The following is a 24,706-nucleotide window of genomic DNA, read 5'->3' on the forward strand; positions in this document are numbered from 1 at the left end:
GATCGGAGCATCTCGTTTTTGGCAGGATATTATGTAATTAATGGTGCACTTCTAGCAACCAAATTTTGTCTGACAATGATAGATAATATATTTGTAGCTCGTGTCAAACCTTGCTTAATTTGTTTGCCTGGCCAATTGCCATTGTTCTGTTTTGGAGTAGGTCATATTTTTCTAATAGAGAACTTACAGTTAAAAAATGTAATTAACTGGAAGTATAAATACCTAGAATTTCATTTTGCAGTTGATATTAGTGTTTCAGTTCAAAACTCAAATTAGTTTGTTTTGCATTTGGTTGGAACTGAAAGTTGATTAAATTCCCAGCTAACAGTTCCGCAGCTGAAAGCACTCACGCTGAATAGTACGCTACCCTGAACAATTGGCCTGGCCTAATAAATAAATCTCTCACCCCGAGCCCACAAAGCTTCTAACTGGCACGGCTTGGTCCACGACGTCTTTTCGGTCCGGAGTCCTCTCTGGCCCAAACCGTATACAAGAGGAGTCCAGCCCACCACAAGCCAGTTTTCCCCGGAAATAAGTTCACTTGAGGTCCCTTATTTCGTCGCCGAGTTTGAAATTTGTACCTGAATCACAATGCCAGGTATAACCCGTCATTGAACTTACAAAACCGGATCACATTTGATCACAAGGCAATATTGCTCCCGGTTACGGCTGATGTGGCGGTTGAGTTAGTGTGGGACCCACATGTCAGGGTATTTTGGTCTTTAAAAAATAATTAAAAATAGTAGACCCACATGTTAGTGACACAAACTCTTCCACCTTCTTCCTCTGTTTCGACGTTCTCTTTCTCGGCTGCATGGGTGATGGGTATCGTCCTCGCCGCGCGGATGTGCGTGAGCAGCGACTCCCTGAGCTGGGCTTCTCCCATCTGAAGCTCAGGTTGATCAACGTCTCCAGAAAATCGCGAGTTCTCCGGCCCCATCCCCGCAGGCCTCAGCCGCTTTTCAACGTGATGTAGTCGATGACGATGACGAGGAGCTTCTCGTCCTTCTTGTAGAGGTAGGCGACGACGGGGAGGAGGTTGGGGTGGGTGAGAGGCGGCGCATGTGCTCCGAGAAGTCCTTCTCGTCCTGCTGCGCTTCGCCGCCCGCGCTGCCACCGGACCCGGCGGCGATGGCTTCGAGTTGAATTGGGCGTCTCGCCGGACGCCTGTCGTGGCTGGCCTCTTCCATTCTTTCCGGCTGGGCAACATGACTGATAGGAATGTTCGCTATTGCTTCGGCGTCCATCGTCTCGTACATATGTACTCTGACCACCTCCATATTCCTGCGGCCGACGACTCCCTTTGCGATCATGCTAACAATATAATGATGAGCATGACGTAAATGGTCATGAACGTCGCCAGGTTGGACGGCGAGGCGCGCGAAACGCGAACGTATCGCAGAAGGCGTCGGGAGGCTTGCCGCACAGGTCCTCGTTACCTGCATGTGCTCGATGAATCCAAGATCAAGATAGGCGGCCGGCGCGCGAGGATTGGAGGAGTAGGACGCCGCGATCAATTTGCGTACTTGAGAACATGCTGGCGTTTAAGCGGTTGTTGTTGTAGACGTCGACGAACCTGAGATCCGGTTGGGAGAAGTCCGGCAAAGGGAGTCGCTGCTCATGCACGTCCGGGCGGCCAAGGACGAGGCCCACGCGTGTAGGCAAGAGAATGTCGAAACAGAGGGAGAAGAAAGAGTTTGTGTCACTGACACGGGGGGTCCACCAGTTTTTATTTATTTTTGAAGATTGAAATTCCTTGATATGTGGGTTTCATGTTAGACTCGGTCGTCACGTCAACTAAAACCGGAAGTAATACTGTGTTGGGACCAAATGTGATTAGTTTTATAAGTTGAGGGACGAATTATATCTGGTATTGCGGTTGAGGGACGAGTTTCAAACTCTACAACAAATTAAGGGACCTCAAGTGAGCTTATTCCTTTTCCCTGCACCGTGCAGCCCAAAACACTCCCCACGGGATCCACGTCGTCGAAACGCGCAACGCCCCCCACTCCCCCGGGCCGCGTGAGCAGCCCAGGAATTTTTTTTTACATTTTTTATTAAAATATTTGTAAAAATAATTTTTTTTCAAAATTTATAAATCTAGTCACCTCGCGCCCTCTGGAAGGGTGTTTTTTAAAAATCGCCTTTCCAAAGGGCGTTAAGGGGCCTAAATGCAATTTTTTTATTTGTGTTCAAACCCTTTCCACCAGTTTTAATTGCTTCAAAACTAATAATGCTTATTTGACACTTTAAATAATTTTAAATGAAAAAGTAATAAACTACGTAGTTACTTTGATATAAAGTTTATCTCCATCCGATTTCGTTTGAAAATGTAGATGTGATATTTTTTTTAAATAGGATTTATATTTTGTAACGAATTTTTGATATCTAAAATATCTTAAATGAAAAGGTTGTTTAGATAGCCTCTAGCTCTACAATTTTGATATAAAGTTTTATTTCATCTGACTTTATAAGTCTGGAAGGAAATCAGCAAGGGGGATTGCTAAGATGACATCTCCAGGGAGAGAAGCGACGAAACACCTCCGCTGTCGTCCGTCGAGGTCTCAGAGAGAACCGAGACTGAGCTTTCACCCGACACCCCACTAGAGGAGATGGAACGGCACAACAACACCCTCAAGAGGGAAAACGACGCTCGAAGACGCCATCGTTGTCGGCCTGGCTAATAGGCCCAAGACAGGGCTAGGTTTCCACCAACCGCTTGCCTATCCACAACTGACCACCATTGCTCCACCACCATCAAGTGTCAGGCGCCCCCGCCAACCAGCCTCCGCACTTCAAGTCACTTGTTTTACGTTCGGCTAATTAGCTGTTTGACCGTTTCCACCCGCCCAAGATCCAAAATGTATCAGGAGCAAGGTTGTCAGGATCGGGATACTAGTTAGTATCGTTTTGCTCAAAGTAATATCGTATCGTAGGATCGTATCGTAGTATCGGGATACTATGAGATTTTCTTTTTTTAAGTTTAATTAATATTTATATTAATTATATGTAGTCATTCTATATAAAAAAATATAGTAATGATATATGTCATGCAAATAGAGGCATTTATTAAGAGAAATCATGTTGGTTTTGATATATTTAACTGATTATTATATAAATTTGAGCATATTTATTTACATTATTTTCATACCATATTATTTTAAATAATATTTTGTAGTATCGTAGGGATCGTAGAATCAGAATACCACCTAAGATTTCACAGGATCGTGTACTAATGAATAGTAGGATCGAGATACTATGAAAATTAAGATACTAGGTGGGATCGGTTTTGGCTTGGTAGGATTGTAGTATCGTAAGATACTAGGATACGTATCGAGATACTGACAACCTTGATCAGGAGATCCGGAGAGTTGACGCAGCGTCAACCGGGTCCGTCGTTCTGCCGCGTTCGCTTTCATGGTTTCCTGTACTACTAATACTACGAGGTTGGCTCTACTTTCCCCTGAACCATACCGCGTTGAGCTTCTGAGTTCATGAGCTGCAACTTTTCCTTTCCACCCGCTGAAATCTGAATCCTCAAATGGTAGCAACAAAGTAATCTCATACAGTCATACTGAAGCTTTGCTGTGGCTACGTCAGGCCGGTGACATCGGATCAGTCGGTGAGTTTCGTAGAACACCTTGCTTGTTCATGCCTTTAGGTTGAAGGCAGCTCTGTGGCATCTCTACACCTGAAATCGAGTACATAGTTTATTCATGTTACAAGTCTTTCTTTTTTATGCAACTTTTGAGCAGGTCACACGGGAATTTAGAAGCTGCAACCTTTCGTCAGACGAACTGTCTGTTTCTAGCCCACCTCTGCAATGGCTGATGGTGCCAAGCTTCTCCTGTGGTTGCTGCTCTTGAGCAGCTCGCCGTGGTGTTTTTGTTCTGAACTTGATGTCCAATGCCTGGAGACACTCTATCGATCAGTGATAGATTCCAACGGCATACTCCAATCCTCATGGACTTTTGTTGACAACGGTACTGACGGGTACATATGCAAATTTACTGGTGTGGAGTGCTGGCATCCTGACGAGAACAGGGTACTTTCTTTGCGTCTCGGTAACCTAGGACTTCAGGGCCCATTTCCTCAAGGTCTGCAGAGCTGTACAAGCATGATTGGCCTGGATCTGTCTAGTAACATTTTTTCAGGACCAATCCCTGCTGACATCGCCACGCAGGTTCCCTGTCTAACATCTTTGGATCTCTCATACAACAGTTTTTCAGGTCCAATACCAGCCAGCATCTCAAATATGACATACCTGAACACACTCAACCTTCAGCACAACCAATTCAGCGGTGAAATTCCAAGGCAATTCGATTCAATTGGCCGGTTGATTTCGTTTAATGTTGCTGATAATTTACTATCAGGGCCTATTCCATCCTCATTACAGAAATTTTCGGCTTCAAATTTTGCTGAAAACCAAGGCTTGTGTGGTGCTCCGTTGGATAACTGTCCCAGGAGGAGGAGATGGAGACTCAGGCTGCACAGAATCAACGACGAGTCCAGCATCGGAGCGGCTGTTGGTTTCGTCGTTGGGTTCGTGGTGGCCTTCTACTTCCCTCACTGGTTTGTCTTCTCCAAGAGGCTTCATCCCTACATCTTTCAAATATGGTCCATTCCTTCTGGAAATCTATCTGCCAACCTGCGAAGAACATGAGTCCATCAACTTATACTGATTTCTCTCTTTAGAGGTATTGATTAGTTTTTCATGCGAATGCAAAATAACCAAGAAATTAGCCTTGAATATTATTAGCCCTGGCTCATTCAAGATTCCTAAGGAAAAAAAATGGTGATGCCGGTGTTGAATCCTGTAAAAGGCTAAGCGCTAATTAGGATGTCACGTGCATTCCAGTCTTTAGGTTTTTTTTCAAGAGTTCTTATCTCATGCTAAAAATCTTACGGAATAAGGTTGTAAGACTACAATCCTTAAGAATCTCTAAATTTTCCCCGGAAAAAGACAAACCATCAAGCTCAAAAAATAATAATACAATAATGGAAGACGACGAGCCAAACGAATATAGGAAAAAAAATCCTATGGTTTCAATTCCTTCACTAATCATTTGAAAATCCTATAAACTGGATGAGTGCCTATCATTGTTTTTTTTACTAAAATGGACTGAGCACCTCCATAGAAACATCTCGATTCAATATTCCAGTGTTGAATGAATTTGAGTGAAAATTATCTGATCGTTTATTAGCACAATAGTCAGAAGAGTACCTTTACAGTGGTTTCGGTAGTATTCTGGAATTAAGTTTGAAAATATAATGTCCATTAATTTTTTTTCTCAGTAATATCTGGGATGTAATTTTTTGACACATATACCGTCGTCGCTAAGGGAGAGTGTGAAAACAGCCTGATATCGCTGAACAATTACACGAAGATGACGATGGCAGGATGTCTTGCTGCAGTCTCGCGTGGTGGTACTGCGAGACTGCGCGGTTGCCACCGACATGGCCTCTGATTGGGATTAATGATGCTGATTAATGACTTATTAATTACTAATGATGTTAACTAAAAATATCAATTAATTAATTGATAATGATATTAAATAATCTATTAATGCGCTAGTTAGGGATGTGAAGTTGTGGTCTCACGCACTCGTCACGCAAAGGCTGAGGGGCCCGACTAATACGCGATTTACCCGTTCGGGGCCACGGCACGCGATCAGATCAGCGACACTTACGTGTTTTCCTTAAACCTCAGTTCGTGGCTCTCATGTAGACGTATGTACTCTGAATTTAAAATCAATTTGAAAAATAAGTTCGAAAAAAAGAGAATAAAAATATATTGCACTAAAAGCTATTCATGTACATAAACTTTATATATGAAAATATATACATGGCTAACTTTGTACATATGAACTATGTGTATAGAAATATTTTATATAAAATATATTTAAAACTGAATTCAAATTTAAATCGGGTATATAAACTTTCACCGTACAAACTTTAGGTGTATAAACTCTAACAGTATAAAGTTTAGGTGTATAAACTTTAGGTGTACAAACTTTAAATGTATAAACTTACTATAATAGGAAAGTAAAGCGGTGCCAAAAAAAAGAAAACTGCGTGGGGGAGGGGAACTGATCGCTGAGGGTGATCAATTGTGCGATAGGTTTTTCGAAGGCCGAGCGGTGTCGCGTGGTTTTGTACTTCCATTTATGCGACAATGGTATATTTCTAAATCTCTTCTAAACGTGTATATTTATGTAAAACGAGTAAAAGAAGACATATTTTAAATTCTTTTCTAATATTCTGCTACTAGTTTTATCACGAGAAGTGATCTAACTATTAATATATGAGTTCTATTATTAGTAGAAAATATATTGTATCAACAGTAATTAAGATGGTAGTATAAATAGATTTGATTTGTTGATTAGAAAAGATAAACAATCTATATTAATTCTATGGGGGTAAAAAGCTGGGTGTAATGCCTTTCCTCCTTAAAAAAATATTAATTTTATGGGTAATTTTATCATCCTTAAGAGGATACTTAGAGGTACCATATTTTCTAATGTAAAATTTGGTATCTGTAGGTACTAAGGCTCTGTTTGATTCAGCTTAGGATTATTATAATCTAGATTATTAGGTGTAAGCTAAAACAAACAAATAGCTTATTATGATACATTATTACAATCTATAAGCCAGATTACTATAATATGGTAATCCACTCTAAAGGTGCTTTTTTTAGATTATTGGGGACTAACAGCTAATAATCTAGAGAAACAAACAGCTATCAGCTTATTCTATGTCGGCTTATTATAATCCAGCTTATTATAATCTGGCTCAATAATCTAAGATTATAATAATCTTAAACTGAAACAAAGAGAGCCACCTTAAGGCACAAAAAATTTTACTGTAAAATTTAGGTACCTCAAGATATTTTCTTAAGGACTGTAAAATTCATTTAATTCTATTACCATTAGAAACCATTGTGGTACATATTCTAGTAAAAATAATGTTAATGTCCCTTAACGATGAAGCTGATACTGGTGAAGAGATTCATAACTAGACTAGTACAGTACAATAGCTTGTATCCTACTTAGAGCAAATTTAATAGTATAGCCCACTACTAGCTCCAATTCATCTATAGCCAATCTAATAGACAATTCATATAATAGTTGTTTACTATACTATTAATATATGATCCCACATGTTATACACACACTGTGTCTTGGAGTCCGTGCTGCAGCTGGCTACAGATCTGTAGCCCGCTACTTCTCTCTCATCGTTTATCTCATTAAAATATGTTTATAGCCGACTAATAGTATGCTATTGTACCTGCTCTTAGGTCTTATTCGGAACGGAGGAAATGTGAAGGAAAATTGGAAGATTAATGATTCCTTTGAATTGGGTACTGTAGATGCATTCGTTTCAAAGGATTGGTTACCTTGAATTCCAAAGAAACACTATTCCTTGCCCATGTTTTGATAGGAAAAAAAAATCCACTCTAACCTTCTTTGGTGTAAGAATCCACTACGCATGAGGAATAAGAAATTTCAATGTTTTATACACTCCTCTGATTTAAACATACAATTCTACCATATTTCTATATTTTTTCAATACCGCGTTTTTCCTATCCGCCCTTAGTACCAGTGACTAGTCACAGTCAGTAGTCTACGCCTCAACGGCGACAGGAGGGTTCGTTGACCCAGAGTCAATCTTTCAAGGCATCAACGATGAAGTTATCAGTCGCAGGTCGCAGCACTATTCCGTCGACGCGTATTTTTGATTGAGCCATAACGGCATTCAGATCATGAGCTCCGGATGCAGTTCAGGCTGTGTTTAGATTTCAACTTTTTTATTCGAAATTTTAACTTTTTCATCACATCAAATGTTTGGACATATATATATATATAGAGTATCAAATATGAACCGAAAAAAATAATTGCACAGTCCAACTGTAAATTGTGTAAATTGCTAGACGAATCTTTTAAGCCTAATTACACCATGATTAGTTATAAGTGCTACAGTAACCCACATATACTAATGATGGATTAATTATGCTCAAAAGATTCGTCTCGCAGTTTACAGTCGACATCTGTAATTTGTTTTGTTATTAATCTATGTTTAATACTTCAAATGTGTGTAACGAAACGTCAAAAAAAATTTGGACGGCAACTAAACACGGCCTCAGTCTCTGCTTTCTTTTAAACAGTGAAAATGATTTGTATCTCTGACCACTACCATACATAAGATACACAGCCAATATCTTTTTTTACCTTAAAAACATAAGGTGAAAGGATAAACCTTCAACTCCCTCAAAATAAGTTCAACTAAAGAAATTCTAAAATATAGCACACAGTTCAGTCTCACTTGACGTGAGCTACCGGGATCTTGTGCTGCAAGCCTGTAATTATTGGTTTTTGTAGTTTTTTTAGGCTAATCCTCTGAGCGCTTGTTTATTCAACTAGTATTTGGATTTTTTTAATAAAAAAGAGGCGAATATTAGGAAATAACCTAATATCAAATAATTAGAAGGAGAGATGTTTTGAACTCAGATTGTCTAGCCCACCACTTTGTGAAGCTAGCCGAAGATCCTGGACGTTTTTTTTTTCTTTTTGGAATACACAAGAAGCATATTTTTGTATTAAGGGGACAAAAGTTATTTACAAGGAGAAATAAAAAAAAGGAGACGGGGTAAAGGATAGCTTCAGGCAGCTAGAGTCCTAAAATCATATGCAGCCGAGGTACTGAATAAATGTGGAGTGTTCATGTTAAATTATTTCCTTTTCACTCGAGATGGCCACTGTTTGACTTATTACAGGCGTCTGATTATCAGCAAAACTTAGCTAAGTTGTTCATAGAACAAATGGTGAAAGGTGATCTGCAGCTGCTGCTTCATCAAGTAAGCCTGCATACTTCCGTCAAAAAAAAGTAAGCCTGCATAAATATTCAGGGAGGGCTGGTAATCTCGGTGCAGTCCACTGTAAAATCATGTAGGCAGCTGGCTGCTACATGTGGGGTTACAAGGATACTCGCAGTCGATCTCTTTCACTTCATAGCTTCTCTCGAAATACCAATCCCCAACAGCCTCGGCAACAGTCTGCTCCACACAAGTGTAAATAAAAACATATCAATCCATTTTTTACAGTCTTACAATTCAGTGATTTTCTTTTCTGAACTTAGGACAGTCCGGTGATTTTAACCTCACCTTGCTACCGAGCACTGGGGAGGCCTGTGAGCTCCATGAGATGTTGAATGGCGTTTGACAGTGGGTGAAGCATGAATCAATGAACAGTCCCCAGTCCTTTTTGTCTTTGACAATCTCTACATCATCGACAAATTTGTTCCTGAATCCTACATCAAGGAGAAATAAATTTTACTTCTGAGTTATTAAAAACAGGACAGTTACCGAAGAAACCAAACAGATGGACAAGCTAAACCAACCATTGAATACTTGGATTTGTGTGGAACTGCAATTCCGAATGTCAGTTTTGCAACTGGACCATGACTGTCCAGGAAAGGATCCATCTGGAGCAAGGGCATTCCTTATCTACAAATAAGAAGCATAGTAAAACAGTGAGAGGATTTAACTTGTTGAATTCCTCTGGAAAAAGTTAAGGCTGTGTTCTTTGCTCAGGGTTCCCAACCCCTCTCCCTCGTGTTCCGCGCGCACACTTTTCAAACTACTAAACGGTGTGTTTTTTTGCAAAATGTTTCTATATGAAAGTTGCTTAAAAAATCAAATTAATCCATTTTTGAAAAAAAAAGCTAATACTTAATTAATCACGCGCCAATGGACCATTCCGTTTTCCGTGCGTACTATTCCGGTTGAGAACCAGATATGCCAAACACAGCCTAAGTGTTTTTTAGGAAAGAACTATATATATTAATGGGAACAAATATAAAGAACAAAATTAGTACCTGCCAAGAATCATAAGCAGAGTTCAGAATAAGCGTGGGAGCGGTGATGCTCTTAACAAGCTCAGCAGGAAAGAAGCACTGGGAACAGCAATACGTCAGTAAAGGAACTTAGCACCATAACAAGGAGAGATCTTTTATGGAATACAGCTGATTTAAACTACAGGTAAATACCTCTGTTGGATCCTTCTTTGTAAGACAATCTTTTGACAAAACTTCTCTAACATTCTGGGATAAAAATTCAAAAACAATAACTGAGTAAGATTGTAAAGCTGAATACGGATCGATCAGATGAGACAAACGGGCAAGCTGGCATGATAACATCACGTGAAAAGAAAAGGACAACCATTGCCAGATGACCAGATCTCACTGAGGTATTCATAAGTACAGAACAGAACAAACCACCAAAACATTTGGAATAAATTGCCGAGCTCCCTTCTTAGAGTTACGAAAAATAACGTTTTTTCTAGGTTTAAATATGTTGAAGTGTTCAGCAGCTTACCTGAAGATGAACAGTTCCATTGAATACGGACCACATGTGCCTCTCGCCAGATAAATCCTCACTGGAGCAGAAACTGGCACTTAAGTGCAAGTAGTACACAATACTGCTAATTAATTACAAGAGGCTTACACATCAAGGAAAAATCCAGCATCAGGAAGGCATTTAGCTGAAACCTCCTTTGGAAATCGTGCATGAAAATCATTGCAGTGCAGTAGTGCAGCCAGACCACCAGCAGAGCATCCTGAAAGTATGGCCTGAAAAATGTAGAAAAATGAAAATAAAAATGATATGGTTCTTGATGAGACTCATGAGAGTGCCAGAATGAAGCACGAAAGATTCTTGTCCATATGAAACCAGCCAGGTATTCTTGTTCAGACAGAATTAAAAACTCAATGCACAACGTGTAACCTGTTTAGCAGTTGCGAGTCCTTTTCCCATGAGCTCATCAACAACTGCTTCCCAGATGCGCAATCCCCTGAAATGAAGTGTGCTCCCATCCTACACCGTTGTCAATAATGTCGGATAGGTCTTATTTTTTAGGGATTACAGTGTTGGACAGAACAAGATAGAGACTTCAAAAATCACTTTTAGAATTAAAAATATCCACCTTATCTTGGGCCTCCGCATCACCAGAAAACGATGCCCCATCGCAATACCTTATGGCAACTTTGTTCCAGTTATAAAAATCTAATCGACAATGATTGAAATTAGTAAAAGGACATCAAAATTATCCAAAGCATTAGTAAAGGAAATTAGTATAGGGACTAAAATTAAGGACCCACATCTGTTATCTGCATGTACCAGAATTTTTTTTCGAGATAAATGCATGTACCAGAATTCAGTTGTTGGTCATTGCTGAGTATTCCATTGAACTCTGCTGCTTTCATGAATTTGGATGAACCATACACGCCCATTTTGCGCCTGGAACAACTTTCGATGCTGTTGCACCAGGCTCCTCCCTGAGCATTTGCAGAACAAAAAAAAAAACAGTCATGAATTTGGATGATGCATGTGTTGATTAATACTTGATCAATGCTACAGTACTAATTAAGCATCATCCAGTCAGGCATTCTCATGCTGCAAAAGAGTCCATGTAAATGTTTGAAGCAACCATGAACAGAAAGCAGCAATCTGCGATGAGAGAAAATCGATGGATGCATGATCGATCACCTCAAGAAAGACGAGCCAGCTGTGCTCACCGGAGCCGAAGCCTCTCTGCAGGTGGTACCCCGGCGGGCTCCCATCCAAGCACACTGCAAGCATGCAACAACACAGTTCTTGAGTTCAGGAGAACTTGATGCCCATCAAAGATTCAAGAACCTGAAGTTCACTGCAGGTGCAGGCAAGATATACCTGCGCCCTTCTCCTGAGCGCCGGCGAGGAGGGTCAGCTCGACGACGTCCGCCGCCGCCGTTGGGCGGGCTACGGCGGCCAGGAGCAGGAGCAGGAGCAGCAGAAGGAAGGGCTCCGCAAGTCGACGGCGCGGGAGCACCGGCGACCGGAGCTTGCTGCTGGTCGCCATGTCATGCGCAGCCCGTGTGTGGTGGGTGGGTGGTCTCGATGGAGACAAGGGCTATTTATCGCGACGAAAACCCGCCATCTGCGTTGAGGTTTCAACATGACAATTTCGGTCTAGATGCTCTTCGTCGTAACAAATTATATGCTGACAAAGTCGTTCGTCCGAGAGTGACAGTCTGACTGACAGACTACCTTCACATCGAACAAGTTGCTGTGGCCTTCAAATGCACTCTGAATTCAGTGGGTTTTGCTGAGCTGAACATTTTGTTACTGGTTGAGAGTGTAGCGTGGCTCAGCCACTTCCCGCTGCTTGAAGTTTGTATTTAGCTGCCATAGATTTTTAAAGCTTTAGTTTCTTTTTTTTCCTTCCTTTTGCATAAGCCGGTCTCAAGGGCGGAGCTAGGTAGGAGAGGGGGGGGTGCCCAGGAACCCGGTTAAGAAAAATTTTTTAGCTATAGTTCATTTATTTTCACCATATATGCACCACCCTCAATCCAAATTTAGGCACTTATATCAGTTTAATGTAGAGTAAAGCAAGTGAGTGGCACCCCTCTCTATTTCTTTCTAGCTCCGCCTCTGGCCGGTCTGGCTGATTGCGTCGTGTAACTATAACTCTTTTCTTCTAATATATTGACATGCAATTTTTTTGCGCATTCGCGAAAAAAGCTGAACATTTTGTTCATCCTGAGCTGCCACTACGTTTCGTTATCGTTGTGCAGAACTGCATATCAATGTATCCTCAGAATTCAGACGGGGGAGGCTTCAACCCTTTCTCGTCTCAGAGACTCTGATGTCTGAACTCCGGGACGACCCAAAGAAAGTTTCAGAACAAAAGCAACTTCAATAAAGCAGGAATAAATTAACAATGGGCCGGAGTCTGAGAGTTGGTGGAGTTGAACTGGTCAGGCATGGAGCGGCGGGACGCGTACGGCCGGAAGGCGGTAGAATCCGACGAGCGTGCCGGCGGCGGCGGCGGAGACACCGGCCGTTCTTGGCTTCTTGCGCGACGGAAATTGGTTCGCTACCATTGGTTGCGATTCGACGTGGACTGTCAAGTTGGGCCAAATCTGTCGCCACGTCCGCAAGTAAATGGGTCGTATTGTATGGACTAGTATCTAGTCCCGGCCCAATGCATAGAAAAGGCCCATGAGAACAAACGAAAATAGGAACCCAATCCAAAGGTGTTCGGCACCCTCTTTTCCCAACCCTTCTTCCTCGTTTTCGCGCGTACGCTTTTTAAACTGCTAAACGGTTCGGCTTTTGCAAAAAGTTTCTATACGAAAGCTATTTTTAAAAATTCAAATGGAAGTTTTTTAAAAAAATCAAATTAATCCATTTTTTTAAAAAAAATACTAATACTTAATTAATCACGTGCTAATGAATCGTTCCTTTTTCCGTGCAGAGGAGATGGGGTTCCCAACCCTGATGAGCGAACACAACCCCTAGGTCAGTTAACCGTTATCCTTGCGTACACTCCAATCTAGGTCAGAGACTCAGGGTAGAATCGGTATGTAGCGATCCATCCAATGGCTCTCAGAGATCAGATGATTTAATCGTGCAGTCTATATTTGAGACTGGTCTCATCATCGCACTTATTTTTGGAGATGTCATCTAGGAGATGCTCTTGCCAAAACTTCTCTCAGATTAGCTTGTGAGAGTTCTCTATATGTTTATCCTCTTGTGACTATGTTGGCGGGCGTTGTGGGGGAGAGATGATCCATTTTTCTCTCTCACCCTCTCCAATCAAATCCCAAAGATGTGGATAGAATTGAGTGCGGTGCTCGGCTATTAGGATTTGGTTTTGGGCTGTTCCGCTATACCTTCTTTGTTGGTTTAGCAATGACCGGTCACGTATAGTGCCGGTCAGTCCAATGCTAGCTTTCTCATTGGTTTTGTGTAGGTGTTATCGGTGTGTAATGGTAGAGTTTTTTTTTGGTTTATGGCAGGGTGCTAGCTTGTTTTTTTTTTCATCTATATTCAATGGAACATCTCATTGACGGTGTTGTATTACTTGTATGACTGTTCATTCCAGAAAGGCAATTGAAATCTGAGGGAAGATAATTGAGAGTTTAAATGAGAGAATTGATAATGATATTAACATGAAAAAAATTATTTTACTCCCAATCTCTTATTTGGTAGACATGGTCGGAATTAACAGAGAGTTTAAATGAATACATATGTCTATGATTTGCTTAGGCAACGTAAAGGAGAAATTATTTTTCAATTACTAGCCCCTACCAAAGTATTAAAAATGAGAGAATTTCTCCTGACCAAACATAACAGTTTTTCTCATGTCCACTTTTGGTCTTGTGTTTTTCTCCTTTTTATATATAAAAAAAGAGGGCAAGATCTTTGCCTCATTTATATTGACATCAGTTTATTTTTTTATTCACTATGCAGTGCTTTGGTTTTGTAAAATTTGTAAGTGATCAATTGACATTTGACAAATCTTTTTTTTTGGGGGGGGGGGGGGGGGCATTCGACAAATCTTGATTCAAAGGCTAAATAAGAATGGACATGGACTAGACGTCAGACACCCGATCTAAGCTAAAGGATGGGATTTTCATATGTTTTGGTCGATCATCATTGAAATATCAAAAGTTACATGTTTTGTCAATCCAGACGTATGTTCTCACGGTGCTGAAGCCGCAAAGCAATCTCTTCAAGAAATCGACAAAGTAAGAAGACATTTCCTATGGACCGGTAATTAGAAGATGCATGGGGGCAAATGGAAGATAAATTGGCCCAAAGTCTGCTGTCCCGTCCATCATGACGGGCGGAGTTACCAACTTAGAAAAATTTGCTAGAACCCTACGGCTGAGATAACTTTGATATGAATAGAGGGCACCAAAAACCCTGATATGAACCGAAACACCCTGTGATAAACTCAATAAAGAGTTATTCACGGCATCGACTAGAGTCCTTATCAATAATTGGAAAAAGGCGAACTTCTGGGAATCCAATTGGATGGCGGCCATTGCCTCAAAAGTCTAGCGCTAAACCTCTACATTCACTCCAAGAGGAAAAAAACACACGGTATAGGACGCCCTGCAATAAGGAAGCTAGATAAATGACATTCGTCACAACCTCACTATCACTCTTCTTGCAGCTTCTTGAAAATTTGCAAGGTCCTAGCACTTGAATGCCTACAATCAATACAAAGAGTGGAGGATTCGATTACTTGGAGATGGACGGCAAATGGGGTATATATCGCAATATCTGCTTACCATTCCCAATTCGAGGGACTGATAACCTCGTCGTCAACCAAGTTGTCTTAGGAGGTCTGGGCCCGGCAAAATGTAAGATTTTCAGCTAGCTTGCGATAAGAAACTATGGCTCAGTGAATGAATTAGCATTAGAGATACATGGACAAAGTATCTTGAGAAGTGGAGTGTAACATAAAAAAAAACAAAATGAAAAAAAAAAACTAATTCAAGTTGAAACATTTTGTTCTGCATATGAAACATAAAAAAATGTAAAAAAAAATTAACGGCTTAAAATATGAAACACATTCAAATTCTAGTTAGTAGTATAACATTTTGCTTCTCATGTACTACAATATAACGAATAACTCTATGTTTGGAATAAATACGCGTCCGGATGACTAGATGTCGATGGAAATCGACGTGTCAGACGCCCAGATCAAAGCGTTATCCCGTAAGTTTACATGTGGGATTACATGGATACTCGCAGTCAATCTCTTTCACTGTTTTGCTTCTCTCAAAATACCAATCCCCAACAGCCTTGGCGATAGTCTGCTCCACACAAGTGTAAATCAAAACAAATCAATCAGAACAGTCTTATGGAATTTCAATGTTTATTTTTTCTGAACTGAACACTATTCAGTGATTTAACCTCACCATGTTACCAAGTACTGGGGAAAACTGTGAGCTCCATGAGATGCTGTATTTTGTTTGACAGTGCATGAAGCATGAATCAATGAACAGACCCCAGTCCTTTTTGTCTTTGACAACCTTTACGCCATCGACAAATTTCTTCCTGAACCCTAAACACGGAAGGAGAAAAAACAAATGTACTTTTGCGTTATAAAAGAAACAGGATAGTTACAGCGTAGAATGGAGGAATCGAATAGATTGACAAGTTAAACAAACCATTGAGTACTTCCATTTGTGTGGAATTGCAATTTCCAATGTCATTTGTGCAATTCAACCATGATTGTCCAGGATAGGATCCCACTGGGGCAAGAGTATCTCTTATCTACAGACAAGAAACATAGCTGAAAAATATATTTTTTTTAATGGTCAGGCCATTGCCGACGTTTTATATATAAAAAAAGGTGTCCAATTTTAAGAAGTAAACATGACCAAACCTTACGATGCTCAGTTTAGTATAAACCGAGCAAAAATCACAACTACAACACCACACTCAAAAATATATTCATTACTCATGGTCATAGGAACAAAAAACATAAAGATTAAAGTTACCTGCCAAGAATCATAGGCAGAGTTCACAATAAGCGTGGGAGCGGTGATGCTCTTGACAAGCTCAGTGGCCAAGAAGCACTGGGAACAGTGACATGTCAGTAAATGAACTTAGCAACATACGGAGACACGGAGTACAACATAACAAAAAGAGATCTTTTATGGACTGCAGAGAAATACCTCTGTTCGAACCTTCTTTGCAAGACAATCCTTTGGCAAAACTTCACTAACATTCTGGGATAAAATTCCAAGCAATTACTGAGTAAAAGCATTATAAGAAAAAATTTATAAGTTTCACTTTGTCTAAGGCTTACCTGAAGCTGAACAGTTCCATTGAAAACGGACCACATGAGCCTCTTCCCAGATAAATCCTCACTGGAGCATAAACTGCCATTTCAGTACAGGTATACCACTCAAGTAGGTTATACTGGTGATTAACATCCAGAGGCTTACATATCAAGGAAAATTCCAGCATCAGGAAGGCATTTAGCTGAAACCTCCTTAGGAAATCGTGCATGAAAATCATTGCAGTGCAGTAGTGTAGCTAGACCACCAGCGGAGCATCCAGAAAGTAAGGCCTGAAACGTGTAGAAAAATGAATTTGACACAGAAGATAATGGGAATATTTCAAAAAGAAAAAAAACACAACAACAACGTGCAACCTGTTTAGCACTCGCAAGTCCTTTTTCCATGAGCTCATCAAGAACTGCTTGCCAGATGCGCAATCCTCTGAAGTGGAGCGTGCTCCCATCCTACACCATCGCCAATAATGTTGGATACTTGGTTTTATTTTTGGAAATATTTGGAATCTAAAAAAAAATTCAGACAAAGAAATGGTCACCTGATCTTGAGCCTCCGCATTCCCTGAAAACGATGCTCCATCGCAATACCTTATGACAACTTTGTTCCAGTTGTAAAAATCTAATACACAATTATTGAAAATTAGTAAAAGTATGAAGTATTCAATCCTAAAAAAAGGACATATATCAAAAGCCTTCTAAATGTTAATAAGAAAAAAAATATGTTTACCACTGAACGCCCCATTTATTTTAGATTAGGTTTATTGGTTTAGATTTCTAAGCTGACTTTTTTTCTTTTATGGTAAAGTCTATATGTGTAGGCTTTAGTTTTTTGGCTTATAAATTGGCTCATAAGTAAACAAATACAAGCCAAAGGTTCCTTGCAAAAAGAAAAAAAGAAAGAAAAGAAAGAAAAGGCAATGGCTTATCAGGACATAAGGAACCATCTGTTATCTGCATGTACCAGAATTCACTGTTTGGTTATTGCTGAGTATCCCCTCGAACTCTTGCGCTTCCATCAATTTGGATGAACCAAGCTCGGTCGTTTTACGGTTGGAACAGCTTTCGATGGTGTCGCACCATTCTCCTCCCTGAGCATCATTTTTCACATTTTTCAGTACAAAAATCAGCACAAACAGAATCATGCATCCGGCCATGCACGCAGAAAAACAAGTCACGGCAACCATGAACTGAAAGCTATCTGCGACAAGAGAAAATCGATGGATGCACGATCGATCACCTCAAGATAGATGAGCCAGCTGTGTTCACCGGAGCCAAAGCCTCTCTGCAGGTGATAGCCCGGTGGGCTCCCATCCAAGCACACTGCAAGCATGCAACACACAGTTCATGAGTTCAGGAGGACTTGATGCTATCAAGGTTCAAGCGAAAGCGTATTTGAGTTAACATGGTATAATTCGATTAATCACGAACAACGAGTATATATATAGAAACGGACACATGGTAAATCCTTATCTTTACAACCAACTTATAGAAACAGAATCGAGAGAAAATCAGAGAAAACGAACAAAGAGATAACTAGATACAAAACTAACACCCCGGTAGTTGAAGGCGAACAATCTTACAAAACTAGCAAGACCCTTGGTGAAGATGTCGGCATACTATGATAATTGCCTTAGTCTCTAACATCAGAAACCAATAATTCACTATACCTGCGCCCTTCTCCTGAGCGCCGGTGAGGAGGATCAGCTCGACGACGTCCGGTGCCGCTGCCGTTGAGCGGGCAACGGCTGCCAGGAGCAGGAGCAGCAAGGGCTCCGCATATCGACGACGCGGGAGGATCGGCATCTCGCCCGTAGCCGCAGCGCGTGTGTGGACAGAACACGTACGAGGTGGGTGGTGGACTGGGTGGTCGATCTCGCTGGGACAGCGAGACGAGGAGGAGGAGGAGGAGTATTTATAGTGATGAGAAAGTGAGAACCCGCCGTTGACGTCGAGTTTCGGCGAAGCACATATGCTGCAGGGATTCCACGCTGACGAAGTCGTCGCTTCGTCGACAAGTGACCGACTTGCTTGGCTACCGTCACATCTGATCTGTGATCTGTCGCCGTAGTCTTGTGAACTTAACTGAACACTTTCGTCGTAATATGCACGGCTTGCACGCTGGGTTTGGTTTTGCTCAACTGGACAACTTGTTCATTCAGAGCTGCAACTACTAGCCTTTCGTGTGAGGCTGGAGAGGCGTCGATCAATGTCTAACTCCGGGGAGCCGAAAGAAAGTTTCAGAACAAAACATCCTTAAGGCTATGTGGAAGTGCATAGCATTTAAAAAGTTATCAATTTTTTTTAAAAAATATGTGAAGATAGATCAGTATATGATATATCTTTCCGCTAACATGCGAGTTAAAATTCGATTTATACAATTCAGAACAAAAATAACAAATTTGAGCATGAAATACGCGTTCTATTTATAGTCAAATTTGTTATTTTTATTTCTACTGGTATAAGTTTTTAAATTTGCATATTTGTGAAGTGACATATCACATATTGATCTATCCTACTAAAATTTTTTGATGACTTTTTAAGTAACATGCAAAAATAAGGGGACATTCCCTTAAGGATGAATTGAGTTTTCCAGGCTATGTTTTTCTCTTAAGTTTTCCAATCTCTACTCTCCCCTTTTTCACGCGCAAGCTTCCCAAACGGCTAAACGATGTGTATTTTTTAAATAAAAGTTTCTATAAAAAATTATTTTAGAAAATCATATTAATATATTTTTTAAAAAACTAATATTTATTTAATCATGTGCTAATAAATTGTTCCGTTTTACGTTTGTGAGAAATAAGTTCTAACTCATTGAGAAGAACACAACCTAAGAAAGTAGGAATGAACCAAACCGTGGGCTGGAACCTAATGAGGTCATGAGATCGAGTTGGTACCGGACTTGAACTGGTCATGGTGGAGAGGTGTAGAGTTTCAATGTTTCATGGAAGGTAGTGCAGGTGACCGACGGGGTGGAATCCATACGCCCCAGGCCCGAGAGGTGGTGGAATCCGGCGAGGGTGAGACACTGGCCATTCTCGGCCGCTGACAGCCGTACGATCCAGATAGCGCGGTCCAGATCGAGGCGAGCTGCAGCGGTTCAGCGAGCCGATGCCGAGAATTAGGCACAAGAGAAGGTATGGGAGTGGCACTGCCGTAGGGGCATTTTAGTTGGATGTTTGGACGCCTCTATGGCGACCGGAGGGTTCGTTGTCGTTGACCCAGGGTCAATCTTTCTGCAGCGTCACTGCTACTGTGCCACTGTGCCATCAAGGCATCAACGTCGCAGCATTTCTCCGTCGACGCGTGTTTTTGGTTGAGCGACGACGTCCGGTATTGAGATACACCCTCCGTTTCAGAATATAGCAAGCTAGAACCAGATAAGATCTGTCACAGTACTACGAATCTTGATAGGGGCATGTTTTACTTGCAAGGTAGGTAACAATGCAACAAACACACTGCAACAATCATATGCAGAAGAATATGCAGCCGATGTACTGAAATATGAAGTATTCGTAGTAATTCCTTTTCACCCGAGATGGCCACTGTTTGACTTATTACAGGCGTCTGATTATCAGCAAAGCATGGCTATTAGTTGTTCACAGAACAAATGGTGAAAGATGATCTGCAGCTGCTGCTTCATCAAATAAGCCTGCATAAATATTCAGGGAAGGGTGGTAGTCTGGGTCCAGCCCAATGTAAAATCATTTAGGCAGCTGGCTGCTACATGTGGGGTTACACGGATACTCGCAGTCGATTTCTTTCACTTCATAGCTTCTCTCGAAATACCAATCCCCAATAGCCTCCGCGACAATCTGCTCCACACAAGTGCAAATAGAAAAATATCAATCCATCTAGAACACTACCATTATCAGAGATAAACCAACTTTAGCTACTCTTTTACAGTCGTACAGTTCAGTGATTTTCTGTTCTGAACTTTAGGACAGTTGAGTGATTTTAACCTCACCTTGTTACCGAGAACTGGGGAGGCCTGTGAGTTCCATGAGATGTCGAATGGCGTTTGACAGTGAGTGAAACATGAATCAATGAAAAGACCCCAGTCCTTTTTGTCTTTCACAACCTCTATGTCATCGACAAATTTATTCCTGAATCCTACAATATGAAGAAGGAAAAGAATAATGAACTTTTGAGTTAAAAAAACAGGATAGTTACCAAATAAACCGAAACAGATTGACAAGCTTAAACCAACCATTGAATACTTGGATTTGTGTGGAACTACAATTTCGAATGTCAGTTTTGCAACTGGACCATGACTGTCCAGGAAAGGATCCATCTGGCGCAAGGGCATTTTGTATCTACAGATTATAATCATAGCTAAAACAGTGAGAGGATTTTATCCGTTGATTTCATCTGGAAAAAATGTTAATTGTTTTTTTGCAGGAAAAAAAGGAACTATATATTATTCAAGAAAAAAAAATTACCTGCCAAGAATCATAAGCAGAGTTCAGAATAAGCGTGGGAGCGGTGATGCTCTTAACAAGCTCAGCAGGAAAGAAGCACTGAGAACAACAATATGTCAGTAAATTAAACAGATTATTAAACGAATTGTTGGATTATTTATTCAATTACGGAGATAAATTAAATATTTTAATGAATAAACTTAATACATAATTTAAAACAAGTGGTCTAAGCAAGATAACCGAAGATTTTTTTGAGAAAATAATTCGTTTAAACAATCCAATAAATAATCTAAAAGGAACTAGCACCACAATAAGGAGATATCTGTTATGGAATACAGAATACAGTAGGTATATACCTCTGTTGGATCCTTCTTTGCAAGACAGTCCTTTGACAAAACCTGTGTAACATTCTGGGATAAATTTCCAAAAAAAATAACTGAGTAAGATTGTAAAGCTGAATATGGAACGATCAGATGAGACAAACGGGCAAGCTGGCATGATAGAATCACTTGAAAAGAAAAGGACAACAGTTGCCAGATCTCACTGAGGTAGTATTCATAAGCACAGAAAGGAACAAACCACCAAAACATTTGGAATAAATTGACGAGCTCCCTTCCAAGATTTACAAAAAATAGCATTTTTTCTAGGTTTCACTATGTTCAACAGCTTACCTGAAGATGAACAGTTCCATTGAATACAGACCACATGTGCCTCTCCCCGGATAAATCCTCACTGGAGCAGAAACTGGCACTTGAGTACAAGTATACAATGCCAGTGGGTTATACTATTAATTAATTTCAAGAGGCTTACATATCAAGGAAAAATCCAGCATCAGGAAGGCATTTAGCTGAAACCTCCTTAGAAAATCTTGCATAAAAATCATTGCAGTGTAGTAGTGCAGCCAGACCACCAGCAGAGCAACCTGAGAGTATGGCCTGAAATGTGTACTAGAAAAATGAAATTCGTTGACATGGTTCTTGATCAGAGTGCCAATGAAGCACGAATGATTCTTGTCCAAACGAATGACTCTTTGACATGGTTCTTGATCAGAGTGCCAATGAATCATGAATGACTCTTGATCAGAAAGAGTAAAAAGAAAAATTACGACGTGTAACCTGTTTAGCAGTTGCAAGTCCTTTTCCCATTAGCTCATTAATAACTGCTTCCCAGATGCGCAATCCTCTGAAGTGGAGTGTGCTCCCATCCTACACCGTTGCCAATAATGTTGGATAGAATTTACCTTTTGGGAATACAAACAAAGACAGCAACCCCAAAAATCAATTTCAGAAAAAAAAAAAACGAATGTAACCTGATCTTGAGCCTCCCCATCCCCAGAAAACGATGCTCCATCGCAGTATCTTATGAAAACTCTGTTCCAGTTGTAAAAATCTAATAAACAATGGTTGGAATTAGTAAAAGGACATCAAATGGCCTTCAAACCGTTAGTAAAATAAAAGCTTTTTGAATAACAAATTTAAGGACTTAAGGAACCATCTGTCATCTATATGTACCAGAATTCAGTTGTTGGTCATTGCTGAGTATCCCGTTGAACTCTACTGCTCGCATGAATTTCGATGAACCATACGCGCTCATTTTGCGTTTGGAACAATCTTCGATGGTGTTGCACCAGGCTCCTCCCTGAGCATTTTCAGCACAAACAGAAAATCATTCCGTCATGCATGCACCCACCGAAAAACAATGGTTGACAGCAACCATGAACACAAAGCAATCATCTGCGATGGATGATCACCTGAAGATGGATAAACCAGCTGTGCTCTCCAGAGCCGAAGCCTCTCTGCAGGTGGTAGCCCGGCGGGCTCCCATCCAAGCACACTGCAAGAATGCAAACAAACACAATTCATATGGCACGATGAGTTGAGTTCGTTCATGTCATGATCAAGAAGACAAGAACCAGTTCATGATCACTCCAGGATAGCAGCAGTAGCTACTACTAGCTAGTTGGATGGATGGATGGATGGATACCGGCGCCCTTCTCTCGAGCGCCGGTGAGGAGGGTCAGCTCGACGCCGTCCACCGAGCGGGCGACGGCGGCGGCCAGGAGCAGGAGGAGAAGCCGGAAGGGCGGCCGGAGCTTGCCGCTGGTCGCTGCCATGTCACGCGCAGGCCGTGTGTGGCCAGGAGTACATGTGTGGTCTCGGTGGATGACAAGGACTATTTATCACGATGAGAAAAAGATTAAAAAAAATCGCCATTTACGTCGACCAGACAAATTCTTCCTTTTTTTGGTGGTCTCAACACGACCGTTTCTGTGAAACACATTTTTGTCGTACTAGCAATTACTACATGCTGACGAAGTCGTTCTTACTTCCCTCTGTCCCAACAATACCAAACTCTAGCATCCCAAGAAACAATTAAGAAAAGAAACAAAAGACCATAATATTACCATCTTACTAAAATTTTAACATTACCAAAACTTAAAAAGGTTTATTTTGACTACAAACTGAACCGGCACTAAACACCCCCTGAGGGCTTCGTGCAACCCTGTTCATTCAGAGCTTCGTGCAACTATGCTAATTGTTACTCTCTCTGTTTTACAATGTTAGTCATTCTATTATTTCCCACATGGAAAATGATAGAATGACTAACATTGTGAAACAGAGGAAGTAGCTAGCTGCAACTGTAGCGGAAGAGGAGTCGTGAACGTTGGGGGTTTAATTACGTTGGTGGACATTAACTGGTCAGGGTGGAGAGGGGAGTAGAATTGCATGGAAGGTAAGGGCGGGTGAATTACGGTGTGGAATCCACACGGCCGGAAGGCGGCGGAATCCGGCGACCGTGCCGCCGGCGCCGGCGACACCGGCCCCGTTCGTTGCTTCTCTGCGCCCCCACAGATCGAGGCGGGCCGCAGCGGTTCAGCGAGCCGATGTCGAGAATTAGGCCCACAAGAACGTATGGAAACTGGACCGTCGATATTGGGCCCTCAAAGATTATTTCGGCCGCTCCTGCTCCATGCAGACGAGAAGACTTGGGCTGTTACCTACGGCCCAACGCTGGACGGTGACAGCTTATCGTCCTCCCTCTGTTGCCGCTGATTAGCAGCAGCTCATCGTCTGTTCTGACTTCTGAAAGTGGCACCCAATACCTGAATACTCCCTCCGTTACATCTGTTTTAGGGCTGTGTTTAGATCTAAACTTTTAACTTTTTCTATCACATCAATATGTCATACATACACAACTTTTTAGTCACATCGTACCAATTTTAACCCAAACTTTTAACTTTAAAAGGACCTAAACACAGTCTAGTTGTATTTATGAAATGCTCATACGCAATACTGCCAGCAAGTAATGCTGTACGTGTACAGTCACAATAATCTGAACATGCAATTGACTCCTACTACAATCTAGTCTACTCTAATCCTCTGCTCATTTCCTGGAAAACAAGCAAACAACTCTTTTGTATAAGAAAATACTAGTACTACTAGCTTTGCTGCCTTGTCATGCATCTTTCGAAGTTAGCTTGCGATGTAATGTAACCAGATGTTCACATCCCTGGAATCAAGGACAAGCAAAACAGTTGAACACAACATAAGAAAACTAATCCTGCACATGCAATTGCTTCTGCTCCTGGGCACTGCTGCCCAGCACTTGCAACGATCGACATTCAATATACTGTTTAACTTCTGGCGCAATTCA

General features: G+C 41.1%; 4 protein-coding genes across 10 annotated transcripts; 1 reads left to right on the top strand and 3 right to left on the bottom strand.

Moving 5' to 3' along the window:
* The first annotated feature begins 3,465 nt into the window (after positions 1–3,465).
* Positions 3,466–7,520, top strand: LOC4324921 (probably inactive leucine-rich repeat receptor-like protein kinase At5g48380). Of its 2 annotated transcripts, XM_026022392.1 has the most exons (3): positions 3,466–3,622; positions 3,756–4,572; positions 7,298–7,520. In XM_026022392.1, the coding sequence occupies exons 2-3, from the start codon at positions 3,824–3,826 to the stop codon at positions 7,341–7,343; spliced, it is 795 nt and encodes a 264-aa protein (XP_025878177.1). In that variant the 5' UTR covers positions 3,466–3,622; positions 3,756–3,823; the 3' UTR covers positions 7,344–7,520. The 2 variants fall into 2 exon arrangements, with proteins under 2 accessions (XP_025878177.1, XP_015634318.1); XM_015778832.3 differs by lacking the exon at positions 7,298–7,520 and having other exon boundaries at positions 3,756–4,924.
* A 1,177-nt stretch (positions 7,521–8,697) lies between these two features.
* LOC4324922 (pectin acetylesterase 5) lies at positions 8,698–11,921 on the bottom strand. Of its 3 annotated transcripts, none has more exons than XM_015766506.3 (12): positions 11,726–11,921; positions 11,543–11,625; positions 11,205–11,331; positions 10,980–11,059; positions 10,781–10,870; positions 10,502–10,626; positions 10,373–10,433; positions 10,045–10,098; positions 9,874–9,951; positions 9,397–9,502; positions 9,161–9,306; positions 8,698–9,052 (listed from the first exon to the last, which is right to left on the bottom strand). In XM_015766506.3, the coding sequence occupies exons 1-12, from the start codon at positions 11,892–11,894 to the stop codon at positions 8,942–8,944; spliced, it is 1,230 nt and encodes a 409-aa protein (XP_015621992.1). In that variant the 5' UTR covers positions 11,895–11,921; the 3' UTR covers positions 8,698–8,941. The 3 variants fall into 3 exon arrangements, with proteins under 3 accessions (XP_015621992.1, XP_015621991.1, XP_025878178.1); XM_015766505.3 differs by having other exon boundaries at positions 10,373–10,445; XM_026022393.2 differs by having other exon boundaries at positions 10,373–10,451.
* Positions 11,922–15,211: 3,290 nt separating this feature from the next.
* LOC4324923 (pectin acetylesterase 5) lies at positions 15,212–18,517 on the bottom strand. Its single transcript, XM_015766509.3, has 12 exons — positions 18,302–18,517; positions 17,872–17,954; positions 17,596–17,722; positions 17,174–17,253; positions 16,995–17,084; positions 16,786–16,910; positions 16,647–16,707; positions 16,513–16,566; positions 16,336–16,413; positions 16,003–16,108; positions 15,751–15,896; positions 15,212–15,645 (listed from the first exon to the last, which is right to left on the bottom strand). The coding sequence occupies exons 1-12, from the start codon at positions 18,435–18,437 to the stop codon at positions 15,541–15,543; spliced, it is 1,191 nt and encodes a 396-aa protein (XP_015621995.1). The 5' UTR covers positions 18,438–18,517; the 3' UTR covers positions 15,212–15,540.
* A 1,586-nt stretch (positions 18,518–20,103) lies between these two features.
* Positions 20,104–23,199, bottom strand: LOC4324955 (pectin acetylesterase 6). 4 transcript variants are annotated; one of them, XM_066306638.1, is made up of 12 exons: positions 23,036–23,199; positions 22,803–22,885; positions 22,564–22,690; positions 22,362–22,441; positions 22,168–22,257; positions 21,863–21,987; positions 21,724–21,784; positions 21,409–21,450; positions 21,074–21,151; positions 20,842–20,947; positions 20,599–20,744; positions 20,104–20,446 (listed from the first exon to the last, which is right to left on the bottom strand). In XM_066306638.1, exons 1-12 carry the CDS (start codon positions 23,163–23,165, stop codon positions 20,336–20,338), a joined length of 1,179 nt encoding a protein of 392 aa, XP_066162735.1. In that variant the 5' UTR covers positions 23,166–23,199; the 3' UTR covers positions 20,104–20,335. The 4 variants fall into 4 exon arrangements, with proteins under 4 accessions (XP_066162735.1, XP_015621993.1, XP_066162733.1 ...); XM_015766507.3 differs by having other exon boundaries at positions 21,409–21,462; XM_066306636.1 differs by having other exon boundaries at positions 21,863–21,999.
* Positions 23,200–24,706: the final 1,507 nt, after the last annotated feature.

The sequence above is a fragment of the Oryza sativa genome, chromosome 1, assembly GCF_034140825.1.
Source record: "Oryza sativa Japonica Group chromosome 1, ASM3414082v1".
In the NCBI taxonomy this organism is placed as follows: domain Eukaryota; kingdom Viridiplantae; phylum Streptophyta; class Magnoliopsida; order Poales; family Poaceae; genus Oryza; species Oryza sativa.

Excerpts from the sequence above, each read along its gene's own strand:
- LOC4324921 (XM_015778832.3), top strand. The coding sequence starts at position 3,824 with ATGGCTGATGGTGCCAAGCTTCTCCTGTGGTTGCTGCTCTTGAGCAGC.
- LOC4324922 (XM_026022393.2), bottom strand. The coding sequence starts at position 11,894 with ATGGCGACCAGCAGCAAGCTCCGGTCGCCGGTGCTCCCGCGCCGTCGA. Across the intron at positions 11,060-11,204 it reads TGACCAACAACTGAATTCTG|ATTTTTATAACTGGAACAAA; the intron begins GTACATGCATTT and ends ATTGTCGATTAG. Across the intron at positions 9,307-9,396 it reads ACAAATCCAAGTATTCAATG|GATTCAGGAACAAATTTGTC; the intron begins GTTGGTTTAGCT and ends TCCTTGATGTAG.
- LOC4324923 (XM_015766509.3), bottom strand. The coding sequence starts at position 18,437 with ATGCCGATCCTCCCGCGTCGTCGATATGCGGAGCCCTTGCTGCTCCTG. Across the intron at positions 17,723-17,871 it reads GCTGGCTCATCTATCTTGAG|GGAGGAGAATGGTGCGACAC; the intron begins GTGATCGATCGT and ends AATGATGCTCAG. Across the intron at positions 16,109-16,335 it reads CTGCCTATGATTCTTGGCAG|ATAAGAGATACTCTTGCCCC; the intron begins GTAACTTTAATC and ends TCTTGTCTGTAG.
- LOC4324955 (XM_066306635.1), bottom strand. The coding sequence starts at position 23,165 with ATGGCAGCGACCAGCGGCAAGCTCCGGCCGCCCTTCCGGCTTCTCCTC. Across the intron at positions 21,463-21,723 it reads ATGGAACTGTTCATCTTCAG|AATGTTACACAGGTTTTGTC; the intron begins GTAAGCTGTTGA and ends AATTTATCCCAG. Across the intron at positions 21,152-21,408 it reads CAAAGAAGGATCCAACAGAG|TGCTTCTTTCCTGCTGAGCT; the intron begins GTATATACCTAC and ends TGTTGTTCTCAG.